This window comes from Melospiza georgiana, chromosome W (genome assembly GCF_028018845.1).
Source record: "Melospiza georgiana isolate bMelGeo1 chromosome W, bMelGeo1.pri, whole genome shotgun sequence".
Taxonomy (NCBI): Eukaryota; Metazoa; Chordata; class Aves; order Passeriformes; family Passerellidae; genus Melospiza; species Melospiza georgiana.
This window is the reverse complement of record NC_080464.1, coordinates 14,285,310-14,303,238: the sequence shown is the minus strand read 5'-3', so window position 1 is coordinate 14,303,238 and position 17,929 is coordinate 14,285,310. Positions and strand designations below refer to the sequence as shown.

The following is a 17,929-nucleotide window of genomic DNA, read 5'->3' as shown; positions in this document are numbered from 1 at the left end:
TTACTATATATTGTTGTTAAGTTATTAATGCAGTTAGATTTAGTTTTATCGTAATGTGCACTTTAATCCTTTATGGTTGCAAATATGGTTGCACTTCCATATACAAAGCTCAGTCGTTTAATTTTCTTGCAGACTGTTAACAGAATATTTCTGCTGTTTGTACTTGCTTTATTTTAAAATATTGGGGTGAACTGAAATACAAAAGCAATATCCATGTCTTAAAGCCACTTTGGTAAATGTTATGTTTCTTTAAATGGACATTCATAGTAAGATCATAGACTCATAGACTTGTTAAGGTTGGAAAAGACCTCTAAGATCGTTGAGTCCAACTGTTAACCCAGCACTATCACTGTGTTCACCACTAAACCATGTCTCCAAGTGACACATCCATACATTTATTGAACAGTTCCAGGGATGGTGATTCTACCACTTTCCTAAGCAGCCTGTTTCAATCCTGACTATCCTTTCAGTGAAGAATGAGTATGGTAGAGCTACTATAATATAATTAATATTATAGTAATGCTACAGTACCATGCATAGATTATTAAAGTATGTGTTTTATCTATCTTTTATAAGACATAGTATTTAGTAAAGGTATTCATGCTGTATTTCTTATACAGATGTCATTGGGCACACCATTTGCTGGTTTTGTCTAGTTTTGCAAACCTCTAGGCCAAAACTATGGTATTTAAATCATCACAGTTAAAGAGCAGATTGATGCTTCTTGAGCTTACACACTTGAGATGTTTCTCAACTAAAAACTAGTTAGAACAGTACTATTCTGTAGTCTTTTAGGCATTCCACCTGTAAACTTTGCTAAAAGAATTCTAGACTTTAGATCTGGTGTCTGCAATCATAGAAGCAAATCTCGTCTTTAAGGTTTTGGCTTCTTGAAACCAAAAGTGTTGTTTTGTTTTACTTTCTTCTTTCATAGCATAGATTAGGATCAAAGATTTTGGCATGCTGCTTCCATCCTCTTTCAGATTTCTCATTTGGTTTCAAAAGCTTTGACCAGGCTTTGGAATTTCATGGGAAAATCCCATCCCTGATATCTGTAGGAAATTAGGCATGTAGATCAAATTTTTTATACTACAAGAGATTTAAAGTTCAGAAGAATCTTTACTGAGTAGTAAATACTCCAGGTTTCTGACATATTTCAAATAATCTTTTAGAAGAAATGCACAATAAATTGAAACCTATATTTTTATGCAGATGCCAAATCATTCCATTGACAAAACTGCCATGAATACTATTTTTCATGCAGTTTGCATTCTTCAGTCATTGTGATAAATATTACAAAATGGCAAATTATTAACGTAATTAATTTCTGAAAAGTTTGAAATACAGCTAAGTAATGTTTGCTGTGCATCTAGACAATATACTGTGTAACAGACTTTACAATTAATTCATTTTACTGAAATACTGTTGAAATAATTTCATTTAAGTCCATGTTCTGTTGTATGACACAATAAAAACTAATATATGGAAGAATTATAACCTTTCTTCCTTTTTCCTCAGAAACTTGTGGATTTTTGTCTCTAAGTTTACAGAATTTGATGCCAGAAAGCTGCACAAGCTGTATAAACATGCAATCAAAAAACGCCAAGAATCTCAGGTAATACTTTCAGACTCTCTAAATATACAAAAATATATTCTAAGTTTTATAATTTTTATTATAAAGTATCAATTGTTTTCACTCAATACACTTTAAATGTATCTTACTGTTCATAGTAAACTAGTTTGTTTTCTTAGAATATTTTCTGAAGAATTCAGATGCAACTTTGGGATTTATCAATGACAGTTTTTGTACTTGTCTCTTTTAGCAGCACAGTGAACAGAATATTAGCAACAACATGAATACACATGTTATTAGAAATCCAGGTAAGAAATGTGGAACATATTATTGTGCTGGATATCTTAAATGATGGTATATAAAATGAAATAAACTTAAAACTGTCTCCTAGAACTCCCATACTGATGGATATCATAGGGATAGGCTGACAGCATAACTTCACTAGTTTGGTTATGAAATTCAACTGAGCATGGACTGAATTTGGCACCTAGAGGTTTTAGTAGCAAGTTATTTGACCATTCTCTTAAAGTAAGTTAATTTTTAAAAACCCACACTTTTTTGTATTTAATTTTGAGAAGGGAGAGAGACCAACTCAACACTTGTAAACTTCTTGGAGGCTCTATACCTGTTTGTAGCACTTGTAATGTCACCATATCATAATAAAGATATTCCCTGAAGTTATGGTTAGCCATCAGTTATATGGGATGTCATTTACTACTGACAATAATACTGTGTTTCTATGCTCCAACAGTTGCCTTCTTGTGATACTTTTTTTTTATATCATGTTATATAAAACCTAGAGTATGTTATCATGGGTTTAAAATTTATATATAATAATAATAGTATGGTAGTAATGAGTATAATGTATTTTAGGAATACCACTAACAACCTTTCATTAAGAAGGTGTACCTCTAAAACTAGTGTTCTCACTAGGGCTGTCTCCTTAGAGAGGAACTTCCTACCATTCTGTTTCAAATTGCTCTGCTAACGGCACCTGGTTTCTACTCCCTGCTCAATTAGACCACACTGATCTTCTCCATTCAGTGTGTAAGGTTGAAAATTTGAGTTTCTCAGTCCTACATATCTATATTTCTAGCTTGCTTGCCTTCTATTTCCTTCTGAGGTCTCTCTCAGTTTGCTCACATTACTGCATTTATCTTTCAATCATTTAGATATTGTTTCTGTCAAACTATAATGCCATTTTCACATTGCTTTAAATCTGACAGCTAGAAGAGCTGTTTGAATGGATAAAGAAAATAATTTTTACTGTATGAGGCTTCCTTATAACCTCTACTTTATTAAACAGGTGTTGAAAGACTGAAGGAGAATACAAACCATGATGACAGTAGCAGGGATAGTTCTTCTGATAGACATTTGTCACAGTACTATGATCATCATAAGGACAAGCATCAGGAAGATGCTTATAATAAAAATGATTCAAGGAAAAGGTCCTATTCAGCCTTCAGCAATGGAAAAGACCACAGAGACTGGGATCACTATAAACAAGACAGCAGGTAAATTGTTCTGTTAAAAATTCCTTTCCTGGTTTTTCAGTATGCTTGTAGTAAACAGCAGTGAATCTTTTCTAAGTAATGCAAAATTGCAAAGACATTTCTCTTATGCAGTTCTGTTGAATTGACACAATTGTAGTCCTTACTATGTGTTCAGTAATAAGTAAATTTTTTCAGATACTTTAGTGATGGTAAACGTAGAAAGCTGGATGACCACAGGAGCAGAGATCACAGGTCAAACCAGGAAGGAAGTTTAAAAGACAGTCGACCTCATGCAAATCACCGTTCCCATTCAGACCACAGGATACATTCAGATCACCGTTCCACTTCAGAGTATATCCATCATAAATCTTCCAGAGATTATAGGTACCACTCAGACTGGCAAATAGACCACAGAGCTTCTGGTAGTGGCCCAAGGTCACCATTAGATCAGAGGTCTCCTTATGGGTCAAGATCTCCTATAGGACACAGATCTCCATTTGAACACTCATCAGATCACAAAAGTACACCTGAACATACATGGAGTAGCCGGAAAACATAACAAAGACTGACATTTTCTGGACCATCTTTTAGCCATATACAGTAAACTAACACAGTAATTGCCTTATGTGACTTGAAAGTTATGGACTGGATATTGTTAGTCACAGTATTGTTACTTCTTTCCAGGATGCAAGGTCTATTATCCCAACAATGGAAAAATATTTTTGTATTTAAATTTCTGCTGCACTGTGCTGCAAATGTTGGTGGCAGGTGTTTTCTGGGGGGTTTTTCCCCCTTTAAGAAATGAAAAATGTTTACTTTTACAGGGACCTCAACACTGCCCCATTCAGACTGAATCTCATAAAACTGGTTTTAGGGTGAACATAGTTTAAATTATGTTTGCAAATGAGATTTTAAACACAGACCTGTGATCATGTTTCAGGGAGAAATGAGGAGGAGTTTTTTTGTTTTCTTAGTAAGGAATTCTCAAGGACATTTGTTCACGTTTCAAAGCTATTTATTTACATTGTATACTGCAGTCACCTTGCCACTTTGCATCACAAGCTTGAATATTTCTGTACCCATAACTGTAAAATAGCCAAGATTTCTCCTGTTTGTGGTCAGCTGTAATAATGCTTTTTTCCAAAATAAATCACTGAAAGATATTGCAAACTAATTAAATGAGATTTTTTTTGCTTGTTCCTTTCCCTACCTACTCTGTCTTTCTTGTCACAGAGTCAATATACTAACACTTTTTTATTAAAAATCTTTTTATGAAATCACTGTTTAGAATGCAAAAATGGGGATGGGAACCTTTTTATTCCATTTAGTGCCCCTTTTTTATTGAATGCTTCAGATACATGTTTTGGTTTTGTTTTTCTATTAAACTGACAATATTGTGATTTGTTGTAATGAAATGGGAAATATTCAGCTAAACTGTGGTCTGAAAAGTTTTTGTGTACACAGGTTTTAAAGAAGGCATGTTCAATATCTGAACACTTTTGAATCCAAATCAGACAAAATTTATTGGAAATGTATTGTTTTCCCTCTTGAAATGGGCAATAATGTCATATGTGCTATGCAGCCAGTTAGTATTTTAGATTTGAATGACTTTCTATTACAAGAATTATTACAATATACACTGTACATAGATTACTTCTGTTTGACAAAATAAATTTGAAATGAAATGTGAGCTCTTGCTTCCTGCTGGTGTTTTTCTACAGCATACATCTTTCTCATGTAACCATAAAAATATTCAACTCTTAATTACTAAATACACAACATAATTAGGGAAGATAAATGTCTACCCTGGCATCATGTGGTTGGTGCTAATATGTTGTTCCAATTTTTCTTCATCTTGCAATGTGTTGATGTCTTGGTTTAAGACAGTTTAAGGGGTGGACACTCCAAAATTAGTTACCTCTCCTTTTAGTTTTAACCACTCCCCTTTCACCAATAAGGTGAGACAAGATATAAGTGAAAAAATGGCAGTTTACTAAAAAACAAAACAGCAGAAAGCAAAAATAACAATAATAATCACTAGATACAAAGGTGCTGAATCTCGTGGACTCCCCAGGAACAAAGAAAACAAAATGGTGGAGAAACCACTCCCCCAAGATGGTGCCCTCTGTAGACAATGTCGTGGTCTGAGAGTTGAAGGCAGAAATGGTGGACAACAACCTCTCCCAACCACGTGTGAAGAGAGAGAACAAATAGAGAAAAACAGCACAGCAACTGAACCTCCACGATAGCAAAAACTCCCTCTTCCCCCAAACAACAACTAACAGGGAACAAGGGCAAAATTTTAAAAAACCCTAGACTCCAAAAAACAGACAAATGCTCCTCTTATCTCTCTGACAGTGGCAGGTCTGTTGGTTAAGGCAGCCAAAAACTGGCAGCTGGAACTGGATTTGCAACTGGAACTCATGGAGGGACTATGCCTTCTCCTCAGCAAAAGCAGCAGGCAGCCAGCTAGGATAACTCGGACTCCATATCCTCCTGATTCAACCAGGCACTGCTGGTGGTCTGGGGCAACCATATGGAGCAGGGGCTGTTCTGTTTTTCTTGGCATGGCACCACTACTGGTTGTCCTGGGTGGTGGCAGCAAAAAAGAAAGGAAAAAAAGTGGTCCAAAGACCTGTCTCAGCTTTCCTGGCGAGAACGAAAGAGAAAGGGCAAGAGAACCTCTGCCTGAGTGTCCCTGACCTGACCTTAAAAGGACCCCAGCATCTGCCAATCTCCATGGTTCTGTTTCTAGCCACCAGGTCTTGAAGAGAGAGTAACAATATTGGCATATGACAGTGCACAGATAGATATGAAATACAATAACATTTTGGGTTACCCAGGGCAGTTGAGCATTTTTTTCCAATTAACCAGGGTTACACAAAAGTATTAAAATTGAACCAACACCTGTTCAGAGTACCTGTTTGTTATAATCTCACTATAGGCACAGCTGCTGCACATTCTAAGTTAATATCATTTAGCCAAGTACATTTAAGCTAATTTAATGTAGGCTGCAACTCAGATAATGCTTCTTCATTTATTAGCTGTCATTTTCCGAGGGTTTGGAGGGTTTTGAACTCCATGGGGTGCAGTCCTTCAGGCACAAACTGCTCCAGCATGGGTCTGTCATGGGATCACAACTCCTGCCAGCAAACTTGCTCCAGGATGGGCATGGTGGCCTAGGTTGGTAAGCAAAAGGTTCGGGTGATGTGGACAAAACACACCTTGATACCAATAAAACAGGGCAGAAGGGAGCTGACTTTAAGTATACATGGACAAATAAGGACATGCTGAGAGGACAGCATGATGGGGGAAGCTCATACCCTTTCTGCAAAAATCAGCATGGTGGTGGGCCTCTCTTAAGTGTCTGTATGCTAATGTACACAACATAGGAAACAAGCAGGAAGAATTTGAAGCCTATATGCACTTGGGGGTGTATAATCTCATTGGGATTGCAGTGAGCTGGTGTGATGGCTCACAGGACTGTAGTGCTGCAATGGCTGGATACTAGCTCTTCAGGAAAGACAGGCTGAAAAGGCAAAGAGCTGTGAAGAAGGAGCAAGGTTGCTTGGAGCTCTGCCTAGGGATAGATGATAAGAGCTTTTGGATCAGGATTAGTGGACAGACCAACATGTGTAACATTGGGATGAGTATTGGCTACAGACTACCCAATTAGGAAGTAATCATAGATGAGGTCTTCTTCAGACAAAGGGAAGAAGCCTAATGGTTGCAAGTATTTGATATCTTGTAGAAGGGCAACTGTCCTGTTTAAAAGACAGGTGTCTGCCAAGGAAGGCAGGAGTAATTTCTTACCACCTTTTGAAAGAATTTGTCAGCCTTCATTGGGAATAAAAGATCAGTTAGCAATAAGGACAAAAGCTAAATGGCTATTTTCCAACACCTGAAAACACTTTTCTTCCTGGACCTCCTGACAGCTGTCAAACAGTCCAGTTCAATTGCTTTGCTCACTACAATGTACTGCTGAAAGAGCAGGGAGCACAATGAGACTAGAGAACAACTGTTCCTTTAGAGGTTATTTTTCTTTTTTTTTTTTTTTTTTTGAAAGTGCCTGATAATTACATTATTGGTCCACAATCCTGAAAATGGTTAAGCAGGTGAAGAAACATGCTTCGATAATGATTTCGGATTGAATTGTTTACAATTATAGTGAAATAACTTTCATGGGAAAAATTATTTTGCTTCTCTCAGTTTTCATGTACAGCATTTTGCTTCATGTTTGAAAAAATAGCTTAAGAAAGCTATAGCTATATTGATTTTGATTTAAAAGTGTCAAGCACACATTGTACAGATCTAATAGACTGTCAAAAGCAAAGATCATGATCTAAAAAAGAGCCATACCCTGGGCAAATTATACCATTTATACAGAGACGTATACAAGCCTAGGTGCCAGAGCTCCATGATTAAACTGGGCAGCATGCTGACTAGTGAGTTCTGGCACAATGCCAGTGCCCCCATGAAAATACCCTCTCCCTGGTTTCTGCTGTGAGATGTGACCAGGAATAAGCGAAGCAGGCTCCTACTTAGGAATAAAGAAAACTTTATTAACTAAACTACAAGGAAGGAAAAAAACACACAAGGAAAATGAAAACTTCACAAATACATCTCCTCCTCACCAAATTCCCAATACAATACATTCCCCCAAATCACCAACTCTCGGTCTGGCACCACCCTTTAGAATACTCAATCTTCAGTTCATCAAGAGGAGTGAGGAGTCCCTCTTGTGCCATAGGCTTCCCCCGGAAACACCGTTGAGACCTCTTGTGTTTCCATGTCATTCGTGGCACCGCCCGGAGATCCTTTGCCATCGTGACATCTTCATTCCATGCCCAGTGCTCTCACCACTGTGCATGGACCAGAGCTGCTTCTAGGGTTGTCTTTCAAGGATGCCTTGTCTCATTCCAAAAAAAGGGCACAGTCTCTCCTTCAGGACACCTGTCCTCCCCACATTTTTTTGCACCCCCTAGGGCCGAGGGGTACCCACACTGAACCCTCCTGGTTCCGAGGCACTGCCTCCCCCTGGCATGCAGTCTCCCCATCACAAGGAAACATGGTTTTGTCCATGGCTACAAAAAGAGTCCAGCAAAAGAGCCACTCCACCATCTCCTCCCACCTAAGAGTCTTCTCCACTTCCCTCGTGGCCCATTTCCTCTTATCTCTTATCTCTTATCTCTCTCCTCATTCAGCTCCAGGAGGATTAGCATTTGTAAAGTTTCCATCAAGCAAGAAAATGGTTAAATCTCAGTCTCTGCCTTTCCAGAACTCCCACACTGCCCTGCCGGAGCCGGGCACCTTCTCACCGACCCCCCCCCCTTCTCCTTCTCAGTCGGCCGCTATCAAAATCAGACGCTGGCTCTGCCTCTCTCTCTCTCTCTCTCCTGGGAGGGGGGGGGGCTGCCCGATGTCTCTTGGTGCTCCTCCACCCTTCCATCCTCAGGGCCTCTTTACCTCCCATCTCTGTCCAAGCCCCGGGCCTACCTCATGGCCACGTGGCTGCCCCTCCCCCACCCAGCAGCAGCAGCTGGACGGGGGAGAGATCTGAACTCTCCCGCCAGAAAGCCCAAGAGAGCCTCCCAGGGGAGCAGCTCTGCTTTTTAACCCCTGTGTGTTCTCAGAGGCGTATCCAAATCCCAGTGGTCAAACCAAGTGCCAATATTAAAATCTGAGCACCCATTGGTGGTCTGACCACAGCATCCCAGAATTCCTGTCAAACCACGTCACAAATATAAAATGTTCCAGACAAAATTGTTATTTTTTTCTCTTTCTCTCTCTCAGGAAAATTAATCCACGAACACCAGAGGTTTATGTCCAAAAAGGAGACAGAGGAGTCCTGTAACTATTCAAATAAAGGGAGAGGCCTTGGGGTGTTTTCCCTGGGGTCTCTTGAATTTTTAGGGGACGCAGCCTCCTTTTTATCCTAATTTTCCAGCCACATTTCCCTCTCTCTTTCCCCATTGGCCGAGGTACTTGAGAGGTACAGACTTCCTGAATAGCCTAATACCTAACATCCCTTCTAATGTATCTGCCCCCCATTTTTCTTTTTCCTTGTGTCTCTGTTCTTTTTCTCTAAGTCCAGAGATTTAGCACAGCCTTGAGTGAGTAACAGTGTGTGTCAATTAGTGGAATTCCTATGGAATTAATGGTTCCCCCCATTGCTTCTTTCACCTCTTCGTATCTGGCCTTATCTACCATCAGGCCCACAGTTTGTAAGGACACCTTCTCATTCCTTTCAATCCCTCCTCATCTTATTTTCTCAATAATTGTCTTTAAAAACTTTAATTATCATTGACTTAACTTTCTGTTCTTGGGGATTTTTGGTTTTGCAATTATTTGCAGTGACATAATTTTCTGTCTTTTTGTAGTAATTTCTGGATTAGTAGTGCTGGCTGCTACCTGTGTCTCCTTGATCACATGTTGAATAAGTTGCACTAAGCAAGAGATCATATATGGTAAAAAGATAAGAGTTGCTACAGTACATAAGAGGAAAAAAAGCATTCGTTTAACCCATAGTACACCAGGTAACCATGAAAACGTCCCATTCCCATCCTTTCCATGTTTGGACCAGTACATGAGCTAAATTTCTTATTCTCTTTGTTATTTGTTTCATAACTTTTCCATTGTCATCTATTTGCAAACAGCAGTTAGAGTCATTTAATTTTCCACACACTCCCTCTTTCTTCTGGTAATAGATAATCTAATACCATCTGATGTTGAAATATTGCATTCCTCATCTGAGTGGATTGGACAGCAAGAAAGTCAAGAGCTGTAGCTGTCTGGTTGATTATTATTTCAAAGACAGCTTGTAACCTAATTATCCAGTTTAAATTATAAATGGGTTCTCTGGCACCTGATATTAATTCATCATGATTCCAAGTGGCTGGTCCATAGTGTTGTATGATTTGCTCAGGTGGCCATTCATCTTTTCCCCATTTTGGGTGCTCCCTCCAGCCAGGGCTGCTGTATCTCTAATTAGATCATCATATACCTTGATTCCTAACTGATTTCCCTGAAGTTGTGGTAGCAGAAAGAACAAGGGTCTAATATACCCTACATAACAAATCCCTGACCAGTTTGGAGGTAACTTGAGATAGGCATGTTGGCCACCCATGGCCAGCTGTCAGATCTTCCTAGCCCTCTGCAGACCCAACAATTGCTAAGGTTAGAAGTGTTTGCTACTTCTTCTCCTAGGACTAAAAAAATTATTCGCCTACCTTTGGCCCAAATCTGACAATATAAAGGTAAGATTATTAAGAAAAACATTCTAAAGGTATAATCTAATTTCCTAAACTAATTTTCACTCTATCTTCCACACCACCTGTGATGAGTGAAGGCACAGAAATCACTTAACATAAAGAAAACAATGACAGTGAGGATTAGCCTCAGTGACTGGAGATTCTAAAGGAGGGATGCCCATACAGATTATTTTAGCAGTCTGTATGTAAGCACACGAGGCTTCCCCCAATGCCGGCGGCCTGGTTGCTGCTCCGGTCCACTCCTGCAGTGTCAGTTGCTGCCTCCTGTCCTTCTCCTCCAGCTGAGATGTCCAAACCTTTGAGGCTTCAGAGACCTTGCCCCAAGTGTGATGGGTACACCTGCATTCAGCTCTCTTGATGGATGTTTCTGTGGTCAGTAACACTTGGAAAGGTTCACGCCACTTCATCACCAGTGGTGCTTCTTTCCACTCCTTAACTAGGACTCAATCTCCTGATTGGATGTTATGAACAGCAAAGTCCAAAGGCAGGGTCTGTGCCAGCTGAGCTTCCTGTCGAAGAGATTTCACAAGAGACAGCATCCTGGCCACATATTGTTCTAAATATACATCACTTATCTCTACCCCCCCACTAAGTTGAGAATTACATGGGTAAGGAATTCCAAACATCAATTCAAAGGGAGATAATTGAATATCTCCTCTGGGTCTGGCCCTTATTCTTGCCAAAGTCACTGGCAAAAGCCATATTCACAGCATCTTAGTTTCTACCACCAGCTCCAGAAGGTGTTTCTTTATTTCTCCATTCATTCTTTCAACCCAACCCAAGCTCTGGGGCTGCCAGGGGGTATGGAGGTTCCATTGTATCCCTAAAGCAGTCATAATCCCTTGGAGGATTTTTTCTGCTAAATTCGTTCTCCTATCTGAGTCTATTGCTTCTACAATCCCATACCTTGGAATTATTTATTCTAAAGATACTTTAATAACTGATCTTGTAGTTGCTGAAATGGCTGGAAATGCTTCTGGCCACCTTGTTAACTGGCATACTATTACCAGAAGATATTTGAACCTTGTCACTCAGGGCATTTCAGTAAAATCCACCTGGCATCTTTGGAAGGGGTGTATGGCCCAAGGCCTCCCTCCCCTGGCAGTTTTCTTTGTAACTCTGTTATTGGTTTTAGCATAAATCAAGCAACCCTCAATAGCTCGCTTTGCCAGGGTAAAAAGACCCGCAGTAAGATACATTTTGAGAAACGCTTATGCCAGTCCTTGAAAGCCCCAATGACTCCTTTCATGAAGTTGTTTTAATATATTTAAGGCCAGAGCTTTTGGTATCCACTGCTTACTCTTTCTTGTAAACTGATTATCCCCTTTTTCCTCTGCCCCACTCTTTTTAATTATCTCAAGCTCCTCTGGTGGAAAAGACAGTTTCTCTGGCAGTGGTGGGGTTACTGGGAGCAAAGGGAGGATCTTAGAGATTTTTGGCAACAATGCAGCTTTCTGAGCTTCTTCATCAGCCAGTTGGTTACCTGTTGCCTCCTCTGAGCACCCTGCCTGGTGTCCCCTTAACGTGTATTACTGTCACCCCTTTTGGTAAATTCGCCTCCAATAGGGGAGAGATTAAACTCTCATGAGCTAATGCTTTTCCCCTGCAGGTTGATAAACCTCTTTCTTCCCATAATTTCCCAAATGCATGTATCACCCCATATGCATATTTAGAATCAGTAAAAGCATTCACTATCTTGTCCTGATATTATTCACAGTCTCTCACAAACACATACAGTTCTGCTGTTTGAGTTGGCCATGTGGGCAGAAACGTCCCCCCTTCCTTTAACTCCCTTCCATTAATGATAGTGTATCCTGTAAATCGCTTCCCTTCTATCACCCTTGAAGATCCATCAATAAACACATTTTCTCCCTCAGGCCAGGAAGTGTCTCATAAATCTTCCCTAGCCCGGGTCTGCAGATCTATCACCTAAATGCAGTCATGGGTTTCTTCTTGGCCCCCCTCTTCAGGGCTGTTCACAGAGGCTGGGTTAAGTCCTTCCCCGCTTTTCAATTCTAAATCTTCCTGTTTCATTAAATAAGATTCATACTGTAATAACCAAGTGCTGGTCATCTACTTAGAGACTCTTACAGTTAACAAAGCTTTAACTTGTTGTGAAACTTTAACAATCAGATATCCTCCTGCTGTCAGTTTTCAGGCCTCAGTTACCATTAAAGCCATGGTTGCACAGTTCTGCAGACAATGAGGCCAGCCTCTGGACACCAGGTCTAACAGTTTAGAAAAATAAGCAACAGGGCGCTGTGTTCCCCCGTGTTCTTGTACTAAAACTCCTTTATCATGGTCCTGTTTAACATCTATGTATAACTCAAATTCATTTTCTGAGTCTGGAAGAGTTAAGACTGGGGCCTTAACCAATTTGTCTTTTATATTTCTAAAGCTTTTGCTGTTTTTCTGGTGTCCATATCACAACATTAGGACTGTCTTGGGTTAAAAAGTCATATAAAGGTCTGGCCAAAACAGAAAAATCCTCAATCCATGCTCTGCAGTACCCCACCAACTCTAAAAACTGCCGTAACTCCTTTTTTGTCTGGGGTAATGATACTTGTAAAATCCCTTGTATTCCTTCTGGATCGATACACCATAACCCTCCAGTCAAAATGTGTCCCAAATATTTAACCTTTTTCTCTACTGTTATAGATGGGTGTTGTGGTGATTGGCACTCGCAGATGAGGAATGGATATTATGTGTGTTAAAAAAAGCTTTGTTAAAGTTTAAAGTTCTTTTGACGTGTGACCGTTGTTGTAAGTTGTTTTTGGACCCCTTTTTGTCCTCCCTTTAATCTTCTCTTCTTCCCTCTGTATTGTTGCCACCAGACAACCCTGGTTGGCGGTGTTGTCAGAGACATGTGGGGGGAGGGCATATACATGTGCCCCTTGCATGAGGCTGCCAGGAGTGGGGGAAGCTTGTCACAGGGGGGACTTGGCATGCAACACCTGTGAAGGTCCGCCCGAAATAAACGGGTGACGAATGATTTTTGGGTGCAAAAATAACCAACAAGAGGCACAGGGGTTTTGCAGTAACAAATCAACAAGGTGCAATTTATTGATTATAACCACAGCTAAATATGCGTTTGGTTAAGGGATCCGGGGAAGAGAAGGGTAAGACAAGGAAAAAAAGGGAGGAAAGAAGGTCAGGGAATGGGGTATAGCTACCAAGACGTGATGTCTTCGGGGTCCTGCCGCCGAAACTCGCTGGTACACGTCTTGGGGAGATCTCAAAGGACAGTCGGGCCGAACCCCAATATATATACTGTTCTTGGTTGGGGGAAGGTAACTGAAATTAGGTTTCCATGGAGGGGAGAAGTCCATTGTTTTCATGGCCGAATGCTCACATGTACGTTAAGTTTTCCCCCTCCCTGAGTTGGGAGGGAGTACAGTCCCAGTCTCTGGAAGGAGGTTGCCAGGGGGATGCCATGGGGGTGCCATGGGGGTGTCAATAGGGTGCCAGAGGGGTTCTTGGTTCCTTGATGAGGGGATTCGCATCTCTGTTGGTCCATCACGGTGGTTGAAGACAGGCAAGAGGGGTCTTCTCATGGAGCGGGGGGGAGCCACCCCAGAGCTCAGTCCAGCCAGCTCAGGAGTTTGGAAGAAAGTCCAGTTCAATTGTCCAGAAAAGGGCAGCATGCCCCCTTCGAGTACAGCATGGCGTGTTCTGCAAGCATCACTTGTGAACACACTAGATAAGCAGGAGACTTTCTTTCCCAACCGGCTCAGCACTTTTAACTCTTCGGTAGTCTTTTCTCATGACAATTGTGAGGCAAAAAATGAAGGATTTTCGGATGGACTTCTACACGACCCCGTGACTCACGATTGTCTTGAGGAATCTTCATCAGCAGAGCTCTAGAGTGTCTTCGAAACTCGTTGCATGTCGGTAGCATAACCCCAGAAAAGTAGGGATGACAGGAGAGAGGGGATAAAAGGGGAAGAGAAGGAAAAGAAAAAGGGAAAAGGGGAACCAACAAACATAAACATAAACATAATTATTATTGATCATCATAACAACTTCACATGTGGTTATTTTTTATAACGATTTCAAAAAATTATGATTAATTTTAACAATTTCAAAAAATATTCATCAGTTAAAGCAATATCATTTGTTTAACAATTTCAAAATGATTAAAACAAATCACAAATAATCAAAACAACAAACAAATCATAATATTATCATCGTCTTTTAAAATTATTTTCTAAAAATTAAAGTAACTTTCTGCAAATCATACTTGATATTTAAGAAGTTGTTCTAAAGCACATATGCTTGATTCATAACCGTTTCGTATCAAGTGTTTTGGGGACATCTATTGTATTGAGTACATCAGCTAAGCGGTGTGCATTGACTACAGCTGACAGTCTCTTAAGCTTTTTCATCATTCTCCAATTCAAAATGAATAGGGCTGCTGACAAGATAAAGCCAAGCGTAACTAGGATCAAAAGAACAATTGGATGGCACACACTGTTCAGAACACCTGTGGCAGTAGGTGACCACCCAAAGAGAGTATCCCACCACCTATGCTCAGCATCTTGCTTTACCCTCTCCATAACCTGGTGTATTTGTCTCACGTTGTGATGAACAGTCACCAGGGTCTTCTGTCCGCTCTCCTTGATTTTCTCGAGGATGTCAATCAGGTCTTGATGGAGCAATAGTTGTCTCACGAGGGTGAGGTTCATTCTAATAGGAGTGGGCATCAGCTTCTGGATCAGCGTGTAGTTGGATTGCAGTAGGTGGTGAGAAGTAACTGGAGCTTCATAAGAGAAATCGCATCCTACTATCTTAGTAAAGTTATAAGCACAAAAATTTGAATGATTCTTTGCATCTACTACAACATCTTCTACAAAGACAGAATCACATGTGGTTCTAAAGCATGCACAGCCATTGCCTATGTATATAAGAGCTGTCTGGGTATCCTCATGTGGACGAATCTTGAAATGACAGATATTTTGCTCTATGTCTAAACAAATATTTGATCTATGATTGCATTGCTTTCACAGATGAACTCTTGTTCTTGGACAACACAAGTTTCCAGGTTAACAGTTTGCCATTTGTCATCAACCTGACGGGCCCATCCCCTATGTTCAGTAGGATAGAGAACAGCTCCGTCATGGTTTAATCCTAATGCAATAACAGGGAAGACCAAATGTACAGAGGCATTGCGTATGGTTAGGACAAAAGCAGTGGCTGTGTTTGAAATGGGATCATAGGTAAAGTTCACCAGGTTCCACCAGGATTGGAATTCTCTTTCAAATTCAGTGGCACTGTCCCAGATTATTTTCCGAATTTCTGTGGGGAAGGTGCCTTCCTCGCCCTCTCTTATAATTGCAGCAGAGACAGATTGCATCTACAATTGTGCCTGGATACAGCTGAGGGCTAAGGAAACATTGTTCTGTGTAGCACTAAGTGCATCAATTACCAATTTGTGATCATCCACATTCACTCTTTCCCAATTTGGTAATATGCTTGATAGCAGTCTCTGGTGTGTTCGCAAAAGCCAATAAGAATGACTGCAGTAGTTGCTGTAATTTGGTCAAATCTCTAATTGTGACAGCCAATTTATTCAAGTTCAATTAATTTACATGTTATGTATAATATCATCACCTGGTGTTACCATAAGGGGAAGGGAAAACATTATTTCTGTTGTTCATCACTAGTGTTATCATGGTTTGTCAGGTCTTCATGTCCCTCGGAGTTCTTCTGAAAAAGTAAACACAACAGACTCTGCCACGAAGAGGCAGAAAAGGTTAGAACAATGGAATTGTCAGAGAGGTTTTGAACAGCAGTGGTACTTCCCCTACAGCAGCAGGGGGTCCACCAAAAACAGGTTGTCCAGGGTAATGCCCTGGGTTCTTGAAATCATCTGCTCCCTGTAGTGAAGGAATTGTGCTTGGAGCTGTCTGGCAAAAAGCAGTGATTTTGGAACACTCATTTACCCCCCATCTATAGTAAGAGGTGTGAGAAGTCCATTTAATCTTTTCACCTTCTGCCCTATCCTGCACACTTTTGACAGTAAAGTGAGAAACATTACCAGATTGAATTTCCTGTGGGTTTAGGAAAATCCCAAACCATCCCTGCATTGCTTTTACAGTATTATCTCCTGTATCTCTTTTAAAAGCATCAGCCTGGAGCAACCCAAATATAAACATAGCATAGGACTTGGTGTTAATACAGACAAGAAAGTAATTCTGTCCCTCACTTTGGAAAATACTCCAAACAGTTAACAGTTCCCCAACCTGGGCATTGTCCTGTTCCTCTCTGTTAGCAGAAGTGGGGGAGAGAGGAGGGGTTGCTTTAGTCACAGAGGCAGGTTTATTTTGGCTGCTACCCAAGCTCCCAGTTTCTTGGATTGCCCAGTTCTCCTTCACCTCCCTGGGAGCCAAGCCAACCACAAACACCCCTTCCCAGGTAGTGTACCTATTCTCAGCATCTTTGAAACCATAGGAATAAAACCCAACAGGCTTTGTCAGACCCTCGGGACCCTGCTGCCAAATGTTTACTGAAAGTTGTGAGGAGGCAAATCCCCACTCCACCTGAAAGGGGTCTGTAGGATAGATAGGGTCCAGTGCTTGGTGAGCTGTCACTTCAAGAATCAGCAATTGCAATGTTTCCTTCTGAGAAGAAGTCCAATCCCATTTTATTCTTTTTCTCAGCAAGTCATAAAGGGGAACAAAAGGGTCATTCTGGTTACTAAGAAGTTTATCTGGTCTTTCTATAGGAGACAGAGCTACTATGGTTTTCTGAAGGAGAATTGCTGTAGGTTTAAGTGTTCCCGGAAGCCTTTGAGTTAAAGAGGTCATAATTTCAGGCTTTACAGGTGATTGGATTGGAGATTCAAAACCAGGAATTAATTTCTTTTCATGAATCAATTGCAGGCAGCCGGATTTGTGAATGTTTTCCAGGAGTTGGTCAAGGGTACCAACCAAAGGGTCTCTCCTTTCCAAGGGGTTAAGCCCCTCAGCCCAATGAACTGTGTGCTGATTTGGGGACCATGGGATGCGTCTGTCTGCTGTTGTTAGGAACACCCCATGTCTCCAGCACCCGCCGGCTTCTTGTTCTGACAAAAGAATCTGATCTCCCCCAGTGAGAGACACTTGACAAATGTGTTCTGTTTCAGATTTTTGGGGGAGAAGCCCGTACTGCTTTGCAAGTTTTGTTAATTCAGTAGCAGTGTACGGGATTTATTTAGTGGTTTTGTGCGGGCTAAAATCTTCATTATTGATATAGTTGTATTCTGTTTTAATTAGAGGTTTTATGTTGTTACAGCAGTGTTTCCCGCAATTTTTCATCAGGGTTAATTCTGTTTGAGAACAATTTTGACTAGTGTGAGGAGTTTCTTTCTCCTCTGTTTCTTTTGAGGAATCAGAGTTCTGTGAATTTTTAACATGTTCCTCTCTCAGGGCAGTCCGTAACAAGTTATTTACATTTCTTTCTTCATCCAATTGTTTTTGCAAAACTTCAACTAGGTTTTGGAGGGAGTCTATGATAGCATTTTCCTCACTTTTTCGCTTAAAGCGAGTTTCTATGGCTGCTGTGAGACAGGCACCCAAGACTGAGCAGAGGATGGTTTTATTTTTGCCCAGTTT

At 40.6% G+C, this 17,929-nt stretch overlaps 1 protein-coding gene across 1 annotated transcript in view; it reads left to right on the top strand.

Moving 5' to 3' along the window:
* LOC131095424 (chromodomain-helicase-DNA-binding protein 1-like) overlaps positions 1–3,625 on the top strand; it is a 55,379-nt gene extending 51,754 nt beyond the window's left edge. The window contains exons 33-36 of the mRNA XM_058043123.1: positions 1,519–1,615; positions 1,824–1,881; positions 2,880–3,087; positions 3,262–3,625. Coding sequence (XP_057899106.1) covers positions 1,519–1,615; positions 1,824–1,881; positions 2,880–3,087; positions 3,262–3,625 — 727 coding nt within the window. The remainder of the gene's footprint in view (positions 1–1,518; positions 1,616–1,823; positions 1,882–2,879; positions 3,088–3,261) is intronic.
* The last annotated feature ends 14,304 nt before the right edge of the window (positions 3,626–17,929 follow it).